We start from the raw sequence: 17552 nt of genomic DNA on the forward strand, positions 1-17552 counted from the left end.
CGGGCGGCGGCGGCGGCCAAAGGAAAGACTGCCGCTTTGGGAGAAGCAGAGGAAGGATGACTTACCGATTCTGGAAACTGAATAGTTCAAGATCCTCCAAACAATTCGAAGCTTTCCCCAAGAATACGGGATGCACGGAATGGGATAGGAAGATGGAGGTGAGGGTGAAGGCTAAGACACAGGTCTGAGAAACAAGAAGAAAGAGAAGAGAAGAACAAGACAAGAGAGAAAAAAAAAAAAATAAAGAACGAGGAAGGGAGAGGGAGAGTAAGTTTTGGAGGGCGAAACAGGTACCAGAAACGAAGTCAGCGGCACCCGATCCAAGCCGAGAGGAACGACCAGAGAGGAGGGAGGAACTGGAGGAATTGGAGGAATTGAAGCAAGAGAAACAAGCCAAGTTCTGGGCACGAGCTGGGCGTAGGAATATGATTCGGAGATTTGCTGCCTTTCCAAGACTGATGACGACGAGCCAGGGAAAGAAGGCCGACGGTCGGCGGGGAAATCCGTTGAATCTGACTTCCTTCACAGCTCTGAATCACTCACTCGTCGCGGAACGGACGAAGGCGAGGAGGCTTGGCAGTTGGCGGGACTCCACTATTTCTGATTATGATCCCAGTTATGATTGCACTGACTCGGTAGTTGTCGTGGAGTTATGAAATTCTTGGAGCCGATGAAGGCGGGACACAGCTGGGTTGATATACTGCACATACATCTTGTCATGATGTCGCTACAGAGAGACACTCTCTGTATGTACAAGATGCTAACTATAAGCTAGTCCTTGACTATACTCCGTACTCTCCCCTGTACATCCGACCAGGAAAGAGACTACTAGAAGGTACTCCGTAGTACCCCATAAGTTACCTCTCAAACTACTAGGAATCCCTCCACACCAATAGGGCTCGCATCCGATTACCCATCACATTTCCAATCGTGTCCCGCCAACAATTCTGATCCACCACAACTCTACTGTAACTGTACGGTACATGTTTAAACTTCTCCCCCCAGAAGTACTGTACAGATCAGATCCGACTTTTGCGACGGACTGTTCTTTTGTGCTTCCCCGTGTGAGAGGTGGCATGTATGCATTTGGATAGGGAGGGAGGACAATTGTGGGATGACAGCTGAGACTGAATGGACTCTCTCAAACTCTCACACATCACCACCACCACATGGTGCCAATCATGGCCATGAGGCCATGACGACACAATCTCCAAACCTGCCGTGCAGGAAGAGACGACTAGGTAGAAAAAGAGACTAGCCCCGAGGCTAAACACAGAAGGAGACTAAGTTAACCGCCATCGTTTTGCCCAGCCTTGCAAGGCTGCAAATGCTCGGTTTCTGCCGGTCTTTATTGGCGGTCAAGAGCTAAAAGCGGAGCTGCACTTGTCGCTCTTGGGGTTAGTCTCCAGTGATTGTCCCCACTTCGACTCAAACCAAGTCGGCGATTCGTTCATCCCGACTTGCCGATATCCCGACCCTGACTAACCGCCTTCTTCCCTCCTCATCACGAGACCGACCGGAGACTCGGAATACTTCCTGTACTTCCCATCATACACTTGAAATCACTGACAGGCTTGCCAGGTGGTTGCTTGCTTGCTTGCTTGCTTGCTTCAAGAGCGCAGCATGACGGACGGCAAACACTACTAGGTACTACTCAAACTCACAGTGATTCCTTCGGTCACTAAGTCCGCCCGCGCCGGTTCAATAGTTTATATATTTACCCGGTTTATCACAAAAAGAAAAAAAAAGAACAAGCATTAAGAGTATCTTGATCACCTCCACGTAACAGCGGAGAAGAGACCTAACTGGCCGACACCTATGGAACAGCTGTGGTTAACCAATGTGCCGGGCACGAACAAGGAATAACTAGTAGATACCTCACACTACAGCACGGTACGCCTGATTTGGCCGGGCCCAGCGATGCAATGTCTCCTGCAGGTCACTCCCAACCAAGCAAGCAACCCAACCATGTGTCCAACCCGTGATCTCTGCACTCGGGGACCATCAGAGCAAGGTCTCCAAAACGGCAACCGTTCAACTGTCCAGAAGAAAAAAAAACCTAAAATTAACACTCTGCAGGCGGTAGGTCCGTCTGCCAAACAGGGATGCGTACAGGGGGCTAGAGTCGCTGCAGGAAAACCACGATCAAAAATCACTTCGGCAGGATAGCGCGAGTAAAGAAAAAATTCTCTGAGATACAGTAGGCAGGAGGCACGGCGCAAGAATTCAAGACCAAAAAACGAGAGAAAAAAAAGAAGAAAAAGCAATGTTCAGTGCCAGTAATTGACACGTGCATCAGTGCATCAGTCCCCTAACGGCATGCCCTCCACTTGATCGCTGAGTGACCGCCAGTTGTCCGCCTGCAGCTCCGAGTACTTGACCCGCTCCTGACTCCAGTCTTGATGCAGCCGGCTGATGTGATACTGACTTTGCTGGAAAAACACGAGTTCGTCCCGAATGCACTCCTTGATAAACACCCCACGTGCGTGTTGTTGCACAATCGATTCCTTGTCCTGCAATCCCCGACGAGGCAACCGGGTTAGCCATCCTAGTCTGGACCACTGAATCAGAATCAGAAATGAACATTCCACATACCTTGAAGATGGCTTCTTCCACCTTTTCAATTTCGCCCGGTTTGACCGTGTTCTGGGGCCGGGCCCGCAGCTCCTGCAGCTTGCGCTCGTTGTTCTCAATGCGACGCTCCAATTGGGGGATGTTGTTACGAGCATATCGGTCCCGCCGATCAAACATCTCTCGCACACTGACCAGACAGTCGCGTTGGCGCTTGAGGTCCTCCAACATCCCATCTTCCCAAGCCCGAGCCTCGTCCTCCAGCAGACTCTGGCTTGCCGACAGATGCCGTGCCGTGGCCTTGATTCCCTCGTTGAGCGACGGCACATCGTTCGTATCCACTGCGTAGGTGTCGCGTGTCACCTCGGTCAGCGACTGCAGCGCCAGGGAGAACCGCAGGTGATCGGCAGCAAGCCCCTCGTTGCGCTTCGCTAACCGCTCCAACAGCGTGCACAGGTTGATGTACACCTCTGCCGACCGTTTGACCCCACCGCGGACCGTATCGAACAGGTCTGTTAAGTTGGAGGGGAGCGAGTCTTCAAGATCGGGGGGTAGGGCTCGGCCCGCAAATTCGTCCTGCACTGAAATGGTCGCCTGTTTCCGCCACACCGAAAGTTCCTGTCCCAATGTCAGACCATCCACCGCTTTGACCACAACGAATCCACAAGACCTACTGTCGGAACCGTCAAGAACATAACCACCAATTGCTCCTGGCTCAAGACCGGATGCCGAACGAGCGCATTCGTAAATCGTACAAGTCCCCTACGACGTTTTTCCAGGAAGGAATTGGAGTCCGCTGAAAGGTGAGTGCCATTGACTTGGGAAAGGTGTGTAAGCTTGGAGGACAGCTTGTAGCAAGCCTCAATATGAACGTACCTGAAATCCTCTTGGGGGGCAGCAGTGGCAATTGGCGGAACGGATAGCGTTTGTGGAGGCAGTCCAGGAGCCACACGAAGTCACTGTACCGTCGAACCACGGTGCTCCCTCTGCGGGCAGACTTGACTTCATAATTGCGATGCTGGAACATGAACATGCCTTCCTTTTCTGGAAGCAGGGTGATCGTGATCACCTCCTCCATACGGGTATTCGTAACTCTACCGATGCCTAAGGACCGGCGACGGGGATTGGAGTCGCCTTGGTCGCTCCCGGGTGGGCCAAAGGCTCCAAGTCCAGCTCGGACCGGCCCTCCCAGTCCATGTCCATCCGAGGTATCTCCAATGTTGTCTCCCCATCCAAAGCCAGGGTTAGCAGAAGGACCCAAGCCCGCCCCTCCATTGGGATGGGGATTCTCTGGCGCATCCTGCGGGCCGCTGGTATCACTGGCTCTGCTAGCCCATGCATTGGTCCCGGATCGTACGCTGCCATAACCATTGAGAACGGGGTGTTCGGATTCGGTTTGGGCATGGGCGTGTCCTCGATGCAGCTGAGGGCTTCCCCACGGATCGGCTTCAAAGCTGCCCATGGACCCACGGGCGGACTGTCGCGAATGAGTTGAGCTTGGCTCTGGCGGCGGGGTGGCAGGGGCAGGAGGCGTAGTGGGACGGTCTTGTTGCGACGACTGACCCGATGTAGCAGTTTCGTGTTTAGCGCGCAATGCGTCGAAATAAGAGCACCTGGGCTGCGGGAGCTCTGTTCAAGTGGGCCGCGCACTTGCTGTTAGCTGCACGAGTCGGGTCTAAAGGATGACATGGAGGGTCCGCGACAACTCACTCTTGCGTCGATCGTCAACCGTATCGAATGTCAGGTCCTCCCCTTCCTGCGCTAGGCCCACGAGGGCCAGAAGCACGCTGAACTCGCCACGTCCTAGGCCAGTGGAGCTGTCTAAATCGCCCGAGACAACCAGATTCAGGATTTTCTCCTGATCGCTGGCACTGAGTCCGCTGCTCGACAGGATTTCGCGGACGGACGTCAGGCCCACACCACTGCCCACGCGATCCCCCTCACTGAGCACCAGATCGTACGCATCGATATAGCTGTCAGGAACCTCATCTTGCGGAAGAAGAGTCTTCACAATTTGGTGTTTCGTCCGTTTGTTGACACTGTTGCCCCAGAGCGAGCCGGAGTTCAGCCCCTCGTCGTCGGCGAAGAGGGAGGAGGAACCCGCATTTCCTGTGTTCCCACCAAAGGACGGCTCGTCTGCGAAAAGGGAGGACTTGGATCTCTGCGCGGAATTACCCAGCGCCGGATCCTCGGGAGATGTGCCAAAGAGCGACATGGAATGTCAACAGAGGGCGAACAGTCGGTATAGGGGGGTGATGGTGGAAGTGTTGTTGATGTCGCAGGAGGCCAAGGCAATGACGAAGCGGAGTGCGGTCGGAGGCGGGAGGGAGCGAAGGAGGCTGATAAGGGAGGAAAACAAGCTAATATAAAAATAGTTGCCAGGACTGTTAGACTGTTACAAGTGCGCACACCGACAATTAGGAAGGGGGGGGGGAAGATAGAAAAGGTCCTGCTCTTCTTCTTTTCCTTGAACAAAGGGAGATTGAGGTTGGGAGTTGGAGGTTTTGTTGTGGTTGCTGGAGCAAAGGTGGAGAGGGAGGAGGGAGAGGAGGGCGGTGATAAGGAAACGCGTTTGCGAAGGAGAGCCCAGCTGAGGGAGGAGGAATGGAATGGATGGAGTGATGTCGCCCTCGCCGATCCACTGCGGGAACCACCAAACCACCAACTAATCCCTTCTCAGCCATTTCCGAGCTCCATCCTTGCCCACTGCACCTCAACCCCCCCCGCTCATACGAACCAGCTACAGAGTACGGAGGACATACAAGGTAAAACGATCGAGGTACGTATCTCTTCACCGCAATGTTGAAATCCCAGTAACATATAAAAAACTTGGAAATATCGAGCTACTCATACATTGCTCCAAGTTATATACACTAAAAATATAGGTTCTGGGGAATCAATGCTGAATCGCATCGCCGAGCTCTGCCCTGCAGTCGTCTCCGCGCATCAAACGCTGTCGCGTCGCTAACCTCCTCTATCTATATGCCTCCCTCGCTCGAGCTCTCGGATGACCGATCGTTGCATTCCACCTGACCTTCCCCAGGGGGCGATACAACAAAGTAGCCCTTCCGTGCCAGGATTTCCTGCCATTCCTGCTTGCCCGTCGCGAACACCAGCGACGGATTGGCATCCGATGGAAACCATCTCTCCTTCCGAGTATATGCTTTGTCACCCCCCTCAAGCGCTGCTCGACTGGCTCGGGTCTGTCGTGTGCGCTTGGCCCCCTTCCCATCACTGGAGAGAATTTCACCCAGCTGTAGCCGACGGTGTGCCAAGCGGAGATCATAGGCCATGATTCCTCGGATATACGGTCCTAGATCCTCAGCGATGGGACGCATTCCGTTTTCAAATGAAGGTGCCAAGCGGCCAGTGGGTATGGGGAAGATGTAATCCGCTCGTGTCATAGGCTCGAAGGCCGCATTGAATTCAGCACGGCCAAGACCAGCACTGGGGGGGTTAGTCACTTTTTGCAGGACCCTTGCGCCATACTCCGATTCAGGATCTGGAGTCTTCTTATCCGAGGCTTTCATATCAGGAGACTGCTTGTCCTTTTGATATTCATGCGGGAAAGTCTTCTCTAGTAAAGTCTCGAAGGTGCAGCCCATGGCCGCCGGCATTGCTGTGTACTCCGGCATGATATCGGCGGAGAGCAATTGATAACCTTCCGTGTAGTTTGTCCTTTGCTTTTCCGGTAATGGAGGGATTGAGGGATCCATAGTGTCCTAAATGTGTTAACTCGAAGATTTAGCATATGAAGAGAGGCTCTTACCAGCTTCATGTCAAGTGAGCAGCGGGAGCAGAGAAGGTCAAGGTCACTTTGTAGATCGGCAAATTTGGACTTTTGCAATAACGTTTCTAGATGATCAGCGTTGGATATCGTTTGCACCTGTTTCGTGCCCGAATGATACGAATCAGACTGCCTGACAGTGTTCATGGTCTGTGTTTCCTGCATGCTAAGCCGCCACCATGCAAGTGACTCTAGTCGAGGTTCAACCTCACTGTCTGGTCCGTGACTTTGCAGCATGTCGCGCCCAAACCAGCCCATGAATGGCTCGTATGCATTAAGACTCAGCACCCGAAGAGGGTCACCGTTCGGATCAAGGTCCAACCCCCGCGGCCAGCGATCAAGGATCCAGTCAAGGCCGGACTTCTCGCTGCCGATCGTCATCTGGCACCAGAAATCCAACTCCATGATAGATCGCCGGAGATCCCGACCTGTGCTGTCGTAGAGGCTCTCGACCGCTCCTCGTTTAAGCATGTGGCCCTCATTGGCAGCCACGAGAAGGAGATAGTCAACAGCAAGAACTTTTGGAGGAGGTCGGTAGCGAAGTATGGCATGAAAGGAGATGTCTTGGAGTGGAAGAAGTTTCTCGTTGTTGCAGGTGATGATGATTGGCCGTTTCGATTGGCTGATTAGCGTCATCACCCCGGACCAGAATCCCTTGTCTTCTTCGAAAAGAATGTCTGCCTCCTCCAGAAGAATGAAAGATTGCTTCTGGCTGCGAGGACGCTTCGTCTCTGACTCTAGTGTTGAGGATTTTGGTTCGGGTGCCGGCTTGGCCCCTGACTTGACAGTTGATGTTGACTGGAAGAACCCTTTGAGTTTATTCTGTTTCGGGTCCACTAGCTCGACACCACTTCCATCAGATGCACTGTCATGGGCGTGGTGGTGATGGACCAGATGGTTGCGTGTCATGTCACCTACACGGTCCAGGATGTCCTTGGCGCTCCGGCGATTTCCCGGGTTGATTTCGAACACCTCAAAGTCCAGCTCCTTGGCTACTGCATGAATCGATGCCGTCTTGCCACACCCCGAAGGACCGCTTATCAAGATGACATTGGACATGCGGGTTTTCTCGGTCCCAGATTTTGAACCTAGCGCCATGTCACCAGCACGAACGACGGTCTTTTTGGTGGTCATGTCCGCAGCGAGTTCATCATCCGAGCCAGAAATTTCGTCCATCTCGGAGGCTTCCTCTTCACTGGATACGATAAACCCGTCCAGCTTGTCCTTCTTGCGCTTCTTGCGCTTCCTCTCCTCCGTCTTCTTTTTCGCCGCATCGTCTTTTTGTGGTTTGCCTGTGTCGACCGCGGTGACCTTGAGATACTGCAGCCAATCGCGCAGCATGAAGACTTCCCTCGTGGCCTGGAGAACCTGCTCTGCAGATTGGGGAGCGTATTTTTGAGTCCAGCTAGCGGTGTCGCAAAGACCAAGGTCAAAAGCGGACATGGAACTGGTAAGCGAAGCGTGGAGTTTGGCGAGGGCAGCGTGACAAGTCTTATTCAGAGTACTCTTCTTCGTTCGTACAGATGAAGCTTGTTCGGAAAGTTGTCTGGTGACGGCGCATTGTAGGATCTTCCCACTGGCAACGTGTCTCCCAGGTATTCTGAGTATTCCTGACGCAGCGGAGGGGTTCTTGGGTAGCCGAAGTAAGAGGACATTTTCGTCGTCGGAGACATTGATCGCAGCAGTTTTGGACTTCTTCGGACCTAGGCCCCTCATGTCATCATTGAGGCTGTAGGATTCGAGATCGTCTGGTGTGCCCCTGACGTGTGTGAGGCCATGAGGTGGCCAGATTGGGTGCGCGAGTTCGGAGTATCTAGGCCGCTTAGCGAATGAAGTCGGTGTTGATGATCCTAAAAAGCTTGAGCTAGATTGGAGAGGGAATCTCGGCGTCGAGTCGACTTGCTTAGTGTCTTTTCGTTGGGAGTTCGGGGGGGTTGCCTCATGAGCGTCTATCTGAGTGTTGCAGTGATTCGCCTTTTGAGAGGACTTCTTCAGGAAGAACGGATGGGTCGCTTTAGCAGACTGCTCCTGTTTAGGTATAGAAGGGGCCGTGGTCTGGTGGAGAGGCTTTGTGGCTGCGATGTGTTTCTTCCGACCACTGATAATGTCGTCTATGAGCTGGGCAAGCCTATTCTCCGAATTCGCTTCCACATTGTATTTAATGATGACAACCTTGCTCCCAAGAGGCTGAGCCTTTTGGTCAGCTGCTTTGCCGCGTTTATTCTTCCTCCCCTTTCTCGGATTGTCCTCAACCCTAGCAGACACCGGCGACGACAATAATTTCCCATTGGCATTCAATTTAATTGTCTTCTGCCTGGGCGACCTTCTCTCCCCTGACGCGATTACGACCTGAGGATTGCTGGGTGGAGGGTTTTCAATTCCCGGACTGGTCGGTGTCTTAGGCTGTGACTCCCCGGATTCAGGCTTGGTTGAGGACGGATTGACCGTAACCTGTGTCGTCTCTGCCGGGTCATCTTTGTCTGTCTTCCTTCGTTTCCTTCGTTCGGAATTTGGATCATGATCGAGCATAGCTAACGAGTGGACGCGGGATGTGTCGCAAGATTCGGAGGAATTAGGAGGGTTGTTGATTTCTGAGATAGGCCGGGCACTGTCGCCGTGAGATAGTTGGGGCTGCGCGGCAGCATCATTGACGGGGTTATGGATAATTGGGTCGGGTGCTACTCCGAAATCTGCTCACAGTCAGCCTTTGTATGAACTGAATGACGAACAGGGGAACGACCTTTGCGAAAGAAGGGGTGGATAGCCCTCTGTTCGCCATGTCCAGTGGCCATCAATTGAGAGACTCCAGATGATGAGCAGAAGCTCATCACCTGAAAGGAGGTTGTAGGAGAGATAACGGAGAGAACATGTAAAAGAAGGACATGAATTGCGCGGAGACGGCTTCCGAAATAATTTCTAGATCATGATGTAGACAAGGAGAGTCAAGATGAAAGTGAGAGATGTTTGATGTTCTGGTGCGGTTGTAGTGATAAGCGGGCGGGCACCAAAAGACGCGCTGCGCGTGTTTCCGCGCCTTCAATTAAGGGCGGGATGAAAAGGCCGCCCGGGAGGGACTCGGCCTGCGGCCTGAGGCCTGAGGTCTGAGGCCTGAGGCTTTCTTGCGCTGCCCGGACGTCATTCCCGCCTAAGCCGCTTTGGGTATCGGCACCGGGGCCCGGAGCAACCATAAGCCCGGAAATTTTTCGGGGAGGCATACAGATCCATTTTCTTTCTGTGAAGGCCGACGCCGCAGTTTCATAGCGACAACGGTCGCAGTTTTGTCGCATACTCTGATCTCAACTGTCGCTACCATGGATTTGCAACCGCCGTCGGTGCTGGCTCAGTTGCCTCGCCCATTGCACGCCTCAACCGGCAAAACCCACATCGGCGATGTCTTCAGTCTGGCCGAGTCGAAAAAGCGAAAGAGACATGAAGTCGTCGTTGCGGCAGATGGTGAAGCCGTGAACATTTACAACGTATGTTGTCACTTGTCAATCAATCGCATAAGGATTTCCATGCTGACGATTTTGCCTCTGGATAGATTCAAACCCCCAAATTGGTGACCTCCTACGCCGTCCCGCCGCAATCATCCTTCACTTGCCAGCCCTGCTCGGTGCGCAGAAAGATCCCCAGCAAATCCGTGGTCAGGAGACAGACGTACATCGCCTTGAAGCAGCAGATCAAGGCATTCGTTGAAGAAAGTGGTGGCAATGGCTCCAGCGCCCCGGTGATTTCCTCCTCGTCCTACTCCGTTAGCGATTCAGATAGCCCAGTCAACTTCGTGGGGATTGTCCCTGGCCCTTCGACTGAGCAAGAACCTGAAGGCTCATTCGACATTCTCGCGGTTCACCAAGATGGTCGCGTCCGCCGACTCTCTCCCGATCTCAAGACCCAGCGGTGGAGCATGAAACACAGCGAGGTGACCAAGATCAGCTCGACACACAGCGTCAACGCCTGTTTCCTTGTTGAATTCGAGGATGCGAAGAAATCTCTGCTCAAGCGCCGTCAAGACCTGACGGCTTTGGCGCTCGGCAGCCTCACCGATAGCGGCGTGGATGAGCCTTCGATTCTGTTGGTCGTCTCGCACCCCAATGGATCCGATCCGGTCAAACTCAACGACATCAAAGTCCAGATGTTCTCCGTGCCCTCCGACGCTACCCTTCTAGAGCGCAGCATCGATGAAAGCCAGAAGATGAGACACCTGCTCACGATCAGCATCCCCGAGGTCAGCGGACAGGAGACCATTGAGCGCCAGGGCTCGCAGTGGTACTTCCACTCCGGATCGGCTGGACTGAACCTCTCGTTCCCACACGGACATATCAACTTCGATCTCTCCCAGTACGCCCCCACGCTGACGTCGAAGTTCATCCTCGAAAATGAGACATTCTCGTCAATCATGCGCATCTCGCCCCAATCCGTGATCGGTGCTGGTCAATCGATGATCGCCGTCTACGACACCCAATACCAGTCCATCCAGCGGAGTATCGCCGTTAGCGACGTCCCGGCGAGTGGCTCATCCAGCGTCAAGGCACCCACGACCTTCGTCAGTTACTTTGCCCGGTTGGGGGTCGCCCTCGCCACGAAGAACAACACTCTGCTGGCGTTCGACCTGAGCTCCTCGAGTCTCGCCGCCGGGCCCCTCAAACGCCCTCGCGACGGCCTCTTGATCGACGCCATCGGCCGCGGTATCGGACCCTCATACGCCCAGTCCGACCTTAGCTCGAAGAAGCTGCGAACCGAGGATGCCGCCGTCTTTGGGCTGACTGCCAAGCAGACCGTGCGGTGGACGCAGCTGACCAACGATCTCCGCGAGTGCGTCAAGGGCAACAATGCCAGCGCCTTCGACACGGCAGTGCAGCGGTTCTTCGGCGCCGGGGAGTCCAAGACCCTCCCGGGGCCTGGAAAGTTCGTCAACTCGGAACTGACGCTCTTCCTCCTGACCCTGATCTTCTCCCTGAAGGAGGAGAACAACACCCAAACCAGCAAGGACACGCTCTCCGCGCCCACCGCCTCCCGCCTCTCGATAGCCATCTGGCCCGAACGCACCTGCCAATGGCTCATCAACATCGGCCATCTTTCGCAGGCGAACGTCGAGATCGCCCTGCGCCGCAGCATCAAGCCGCGCATCCTGCAACCGCTGCCCGTGGGCTCCTTCGTGCAGGGGCTGGTCGACTCGGACCCGACGCTGCAAAGACTCAACAGCGTGCTGTCCGGCCGGGTGGTGCTCTCGACCGACGAGCTCGCGTACGCCCTGCGCCTGTTCCTCGACAAGGCGCGCTCCAGCGCCATCATCCTCGAGGAGGCGCGCGCCAAGCTCCTCACCTCCGGCGAAACGCAGCCCGATCACGATGCGGAGATGTCCGACTCCCCCGCCGACCCCTCCACAAACTCAGACTCGAACGCCCTCGTCACGACGACAACAACAACTCCAACGGAGCCCGCCACTCTCCACAACATCTACAAGGGCCTCAACACGACCCTGCACAAACTCCACACCCACCCGCCCGCCACCCTTACGACCGCCCTCCGCTCCGCCCTCACCCGCTCCGAACTGATCTCCATGGTCCACCACCTCCGCCTCTGCCTCGCCACCAGCGGCCACACCACCCGCTTCACCGAGAACCCGCCGACCCCGATCTCGCCGGACCAGACCAACCCCGCCCTGCCCCTCGACACCATCACCACCTGCCTGAACGCCGCCATCGACGCCATCGGCCCCTCGGGCTGGATCGCCGCCGCCGCCTCCCCCGGGGAACCCTTGGCCGAAAACAGCCAGGAGCTGATCGCCGACATCAAGTCCGAGATCTCCGCCGCCCTCGCCGGCGTCGAGGAGGCCACCTACCTCACCGGCATTCTCCGGGAGTACCTCCGCTACACGAATAGCGTCAAGGCCACCACCACTGCCGTCCCCACCACCGCCGTTGCTGAGACGGCAGTCATCCCCGCCACCGAGCAGCCCGTCACCCCCGCCAATGTCCGGTACGAGAAACTCAACGGCGCCGACCTGGTCATCTTCGGTGCCGGCGACGGCGAGGAAGGCGGCGCCGGCGGCGAGGCCGCCGGTGGGAAGCTGTTGCCCCTGTCGCTCAAGGCCGCCGCCCACGACGTCAGCAAGACCAAGGTCAAGAAGGAGACGGGCGAGGTGAAGGCCCGCAGTAGTCGAGAGATCGGGTACCTGCGGCGGAAGGCCGTGGGGAAGTATTCTTTCGAGAGGCTGTTTGTATAGTTACGTACCAAAAGAACCAAAGTGGAATTGGGGACGACGACGAGGAGAGAGAAGAGAGATTGTATGCGGACACACATACTTTACTTACATATATTACTGGATGGATAGAAAAAGTGACGTCTTGGTTGTGCATTATCATCTTTTGCGTTAGGTTGCGGGGCTGTAGTAGAGTGTAGTTTGTTCAGTTGTCTCGTTTGTCCTTTTGACTGCAGATGGTCTATGCCAATGGGCTTTACCGGTAATTCAGCTGCTGATGGCAAATTATAAGAACTTCCTACTACTGCAAGCCACTCATTCGTCCCCGAACTACACTCTGCATCTGCTTGCCCCTACATTCAAAAACTTCGAACGTGTCCGATCATCGCACATTGTATTCGCATATGTACAGGTTGTATCTCAAGTATATATGTGCACAGCTATCAAAAGGGTCCGGCGTATGCCACCCGTCATGTCAGTCTCACATCGTACTGCTGATCCAGGGTATCGTGACAATTCCAACATTTCGGTCGTTAGGCCCACAGTTTCTCTCTCATGTCCCACCAAGTCCTGCCTGTCCAAAATCAACAATAAAAATAAACATCAAACATCGTAGATCGAGCCTTTCGTTCACAAATACATAAAAATCAACTCTCGATATCAAGTACAGAACGCACAAAATAATCATATAAAATCACAGTGGGGCACTTGCGTGATAGCGTTAACGTAACGAAGGGTGGTGGTGGCATAGCGCACCAGCCCCTCCAGTCTGGCAGCATCGCTGGGTTCTCACCAGCCAAGGCACAGGGTAACTTTTGTAGGGGGATTCTTCAAGATTCTTCCAGAAGGATCAGGATTGTATAAATAGGCCCGAAAGACGCATCAATTCATGGTTATGTCGTCCAGCAAAACCACTCTAGGAATAAAATGATGGCAGACCGGTAGCACTGCATCGTCGGTCGTGTGATTTGTCCGCAAGCAGAAAGAATATTATAGCACGCACGAGTTTGAGGCAGAGGCATCGAGGCTAGTTACCCCCAAGAGTTGAGTTGTGCGCTCGTTCCTTCAGCCGCAGAGCTTGCGCTTCAAGGGATCGAGCCATGATCTTGATCATCGGCCAGACAGCGGCCCGGTCGAGAAGACTGGCTGTAGCAACCAGGATCTTGCAGCCGTAGCCGCCCTCCACAACACTTGGCAGGCGCTGGAGAACGCTGAGAGCGGACGTGGTGACGCTGCTTTGCACCTCTCTCTGCATCTTGTTTTCGATGTTTCCCAGAATCTCCTTGATCTTCTCTATGAGTTTGCAATCTTCGTCTTCCAGCAACAGGAGATTGGCGGCCTGGGCCAGATCCACTTCGTCACGGCCAAGAACACCAAGATACGGGCCGACACGTTCCTGGACCGTCGTAATCCACTCAGCGATCACCTGAGCGCAATCAAAAGTGCACATCGCGCATTGAATGGGTAGTTCCCGACAGGTGAACTCTGCAAAGGTGTTTCCCAGTTGGTCAGACATGCTAATTGAGTCTGCTGCATAGAATGCGGCTCGGCGCAAATGCCTTTCTCGTTTCGACTGGCCTGATCGATACACTCCCATCAAGGTTTGCAAAGGTTGCTCCTGCGTCGAAGTGGTTGAGATGGCAAGGTCCGCAACGCCCAGGTCGGCGATCATATCGCGACGGTGGTCCATTTGAGCCGATGCTTCCGTGATCGAAGGATCCAGTACCTCCGACGGGATATCGTCCAAAGGATGGACTAGCTCAATTCCGCGAGCAAGCTCATCAGACATAGCATTCCAGTCGCGTTGCCAGAATGCCTCCTTGCATCGGCCGAGGTTGACAAACAGCCTTACATAGGCAAGATCCAGCAGCGGTATGCTGTCGGCTGACAGAGGCCCGGCACCAAAAGGATTCGGACGTTCCAGACTGTGGACAGGGTTGCTGGCCCAAGCAGTCTGCCAAGCACGTAAGGCGGGCTCGATATGCGCCTGCATGGCCTCTGTTTCGCGAGATGTCCATTGCCGGCCTAGATGCCGTTGACGAGTCTCCCAAATGTAATTATGCAGCGCATAAATGAGGACTAGACAGCCAAATGTACTAGGTTGCAGGGTAGATGCAGAGGAGCTTTGAGAAGACTCATCACCGGGCGACTGTGCTTGATTCGATGGGGTCGATTGCCGCTCGCGTTGACTGGCAGTCAACAGATTTGTCAAGGCAGAAGGGAAGGGAGTAGCACTCTTGGTCGACGAGTAGCCGCCTAGTTTCTTCCACTCCTGGGGAGATTCCGCAGCCCACAAGTCCTCCTCGCAAGGCAAGTTCAGACGGATTTCGGAGTTGGTGAGAGCGGGGGCGTGGTTATAGGCGGAAACTAAAAAGCAAGACAAACAGAATATCGCATAGAGAGTACGCTTGCGTTCTTCCACAATCTTCCAGTCGAGCCAATCCTTTTTCCCTTTCGGCTGCCCAGAGGATGACTGGTTCTGGGTCTCAAACTCAGCGCCATTCAGGTTACTGAGACCGGCTGACCGATGGTCTTGTGGAAGATTCTTGGCATCCACGTGATGGGTGAGCTCAGCCGCCCGAGCAAGGCTGACAAGCGCTGCACAATGTGTGCTTGCGATGTCAGCCGAAGTCTTGTCGCCACACGTATGGCCGTAGATGACATTCAACAGCATCGCTTGAACCAGCCATAGCGGAGTATTTTGCACGGAGCTATCGCGCGCGTGGCTGGCTCGCCCGAATGCGGCTGACATGTCCACCTTACGACGTTCCTCAAGATAGAGTTGAATCATTTTCTTGGCAGCCTCAAAGAGATCTTTCGACGCAGCGGTGTCAAACTCGTAAAGTGCTCCAATGGCGGCCATGGACAAAATCAACGAGCCGCCACCGCCAGAGACACCGGTCGAGCACAGATTCAAATGTCCACTGGGAGTTCGGAGGTTATTGGTGTATTCGGGAGCCTGGAAATCCAGCGTGGGAATGTGGAGGAATGGCATGTGCGGGTGGAAGTAGGTAATGTAGGCGGAAATATAACGCTGCATGTCCAAAGTGCTGGGCAGCTGGCCGGAGCTGCTGAGGCTGGAAGGGCGAGAGAAGAGATCACGATATTGTACCATGCTGCTAGCAGGTTGAGAGTATTTGCGATGAATCAGACCGGTCGGATGGGCCATGCTGGCTAATAAAGCCTGTCGGGTGGAGTCTGTAAAGGTATCCGAGGAGGTTGGGGCATGGCGAGATCGTAGGGCACTATTCGCGAAAGGCAAGTTGAGAGGATTAGGAGATTCTCCGTTGGTTGCCATAGAGGATGGGAACATACTCTGCGAGTGTCCTCCCATGATGGGCTGGCCCACTGAAGTCATGGACGGAGGGGTGGCATACGTCTCTGCGAACGGATTCTGCGCCAGCAAGGACTTGGGAGAAACGGTCTCTGGAGGGATTCCTAGATCGTTAAAACTAGCCGGGTAGTCAAGAGAGTACTGGTTCGCAGAAGCGGCAGTCGTGTGGGGCGGGAACGGATTGTGCCAGCTCGCGGATGAGATGGAGTAGCGGTTCGATCCGTCCATCATGGCCTCGCTGATACCGCTCTGACTTCCGGTGCTCATGGCCGACGGAGATGACTCGTCGATGGCGGAATCGTTGCTCTTACGCATCTGCATCGACGGGTCGTAGCCGTTCATCCAATCGAAGTGGAAATCATCCTCCATCATGGGATCCGTGGGGGGCATGTGGTGAACCGCATGCGTGTAGGGCGATGAGGGCGAGTCGTTGCCGTACGCTTGAGGTGAGCCGCCAAAGTGGAGCTGGGCGGGGTTGATGGTGGTATTATAGCTCATAGCCAGGTCTGGGACGCTAAGGTCAAAGGTTCCATAGACGGGAGCCGTCCGCAGTCCCCCAGACAGGTCAATCGGCAAGCCCGACGTATCCAGCTTGGTGAGTCCGTTCACCGGGGGATGATGCCCTCCTGCAGAGAATCCACGGAAATCCATGTTAGATCCCACCGAAGCAGAACCAATGCTCGGGTGATAAGCATGGGCCGGGTGACCGGAGCCAGCGGTCGGAGGGTTGGTAGCACCGACTAAACCCAGCGAAGCACCGTCAATATGACTGATGGTATTGGCACGAGGACGCATCGTGCTGGGGTTGCTGACGATGGAGTTCTTCCGAACTCGGTTCGTCGTTCCCGTCCCCGCGGTGCCGGTGCTCTCCCTGCGCGCATTCCGTGGACGTGACGATGGGGTGGTTGTCATATGCAGCTTCTGCTGGTGTCTCAGAAGCAGATCGCGACGAGCAAAGCAACGAGCGCATTCGGGGCACTCGAAGGGCTTCTCTTTGGTGTGCGACCGCTCATGGCGCTTGAGATGCTCCAATCGCGCAAAAGAGCGACCGCAAGTGGTACAACCGTGTGGCCGTGGCTTGTCAGTCTTCGGAGGAGGAACGGACCCGGCAGCACTGTTCGCACCATTGGCGTCCTTCTTGGTGCTGGCTTTGGAGGGTGCTGGTCTTGTTAGGGATCAAGAGAGCCATGAGCGAGACCTGTAACTGCAGTCACTCACCCGATAGGTCACCCGGGACCTCGCTGATGCTGTCCATCTTGGGGCTCGTGGCCGGATCTTGGCCTACCATTGAGGCGAGTAGCATCCTATATCACCTGATATTCTTGTGTTCACCAGTGCAGTCACTGGTTTGGGAGGGAGGCGTTGATGCAGGAGTAGGCCTCTTGAATGATGGAGGGACGAGAGCGGGTGAGAGGGGTGGCGGCGATAAATGTATCGAGGATCGAGGCGATAGGGAAGGGATCACTGAACAGGGGAATGAGCAAAACCCGACATTGACCGCATGCTGATTCAACGGGAATTGAGGTTAGCTTTGGACCATTATTTGCTCGGAATTGACGAGGCAGGAAATAAAGTGCGGGCAACCAACGGAACTCACCAGAAGACAGGAGGAACCCAGTAACTCTAAGTCAAGTACAAGTAGACAATTAGGGAAGGAA

The 17552-nt window shown here is 54.7% G+C and overlaps 3 protein-coding genes across 3 annotated transcripts; 1 reads left to right on the forward strand and 2 right to left on the reverse strand.

The window, feature by feature from the left end:
• Positions 1-2303: 2303 nt before the first annotated feature.
• On the reverse strand, positions 2304-8887 carry mvp1 (sorting nexin Mvp1; the record flags this gene model as incomplete). Its single annotated transcript, XM_025649454.1, has 9 exons — positions 2304-2513; positions 2596-3189; positions 3246-3367; positions 3448-4074; positions 4222-4246; positions 4301-4759; positions 4798-4955; positions 5606-6293; positions 6341-8887. 9 exons carry the CDS (start codon positions 8885-8887, stop codon positions 2304-2306), a joined length of 5430 nt encoding a protein of 1809 aa, XP_025500523.1.
• A 743-nt stretch (positions 8888-9630) lies between these two features.
• On the forward strand, positions 9631-12872 carry BO66DRAFT_356403 (uncharacterized protein). Its single transcript, XM_025644884.1, has 2 exons — positions 9631-9834; positions 9900-12872. The coding sequence occupies exons 1-2, from the start codon at positions 9670-9672 to the stop codon at positions 12582-12584; spliced, it is 2850 nt and encodes a 949-aa protein (XP_025500524.1). The 5' UTR covers positions 9631-9669; the 3' UTR covers positions 12585-12872.
• Positions 12873-13381: 509 nt separating this feature from the next.
• On the reverse strand, positions 13382-17197 carry amdX (putative C2H2 transcription factor (AmdX); the record flags this gene model as incomplete). Its single annotated transcript, XM_025652235.1, has 2 exons — positions 13382-17054; positions 17113-17197. 2 exons carry the CDS (start codon positions 17195-17197, stop codon positions 13588-13590), a joined length of 3552 nt encoding a protein of 1183 aa, XP_025500525.1. The 3' UTR covers positions 13382-13587.
• Between the last annotated feature and the right edge of the window lie 355 nt (positions 17198-17552).

Source organism: Aspergillus aculeatinus (genome assembly GCF_003184765.1).
Source record: "Aspergillus aculeatinus CBS 121060 unplaced genomic scaffold BO66scaffold_48, whole genome shotgun sequence".
Taxonomy (NCBI): Eukaryota; Fungi; Ascomycota; class Eurotiomycetes; order Eurotiales; family Aspergillaceae; genus Aspergillus; species Aspergillus aculeatinus.

Bases quoted from the DNA above. Each gene is read 5' to 3' on its own strand.
- BO66DRAFT_356403 (XM_025644884.1), top strand. From the start codon at position 9,670: ATGGATTTGCAACCGCCGTCGGTGCTGGCTCAGTTGCCTCGCCCATTG. The intron at 9,835-9,899 runs GTATGTTGTCAC...GCCTCTGGATAG, and splicing joins AAGCCGTGAACATTTACAAC to ATTCAAACCCCCAAATTGGT.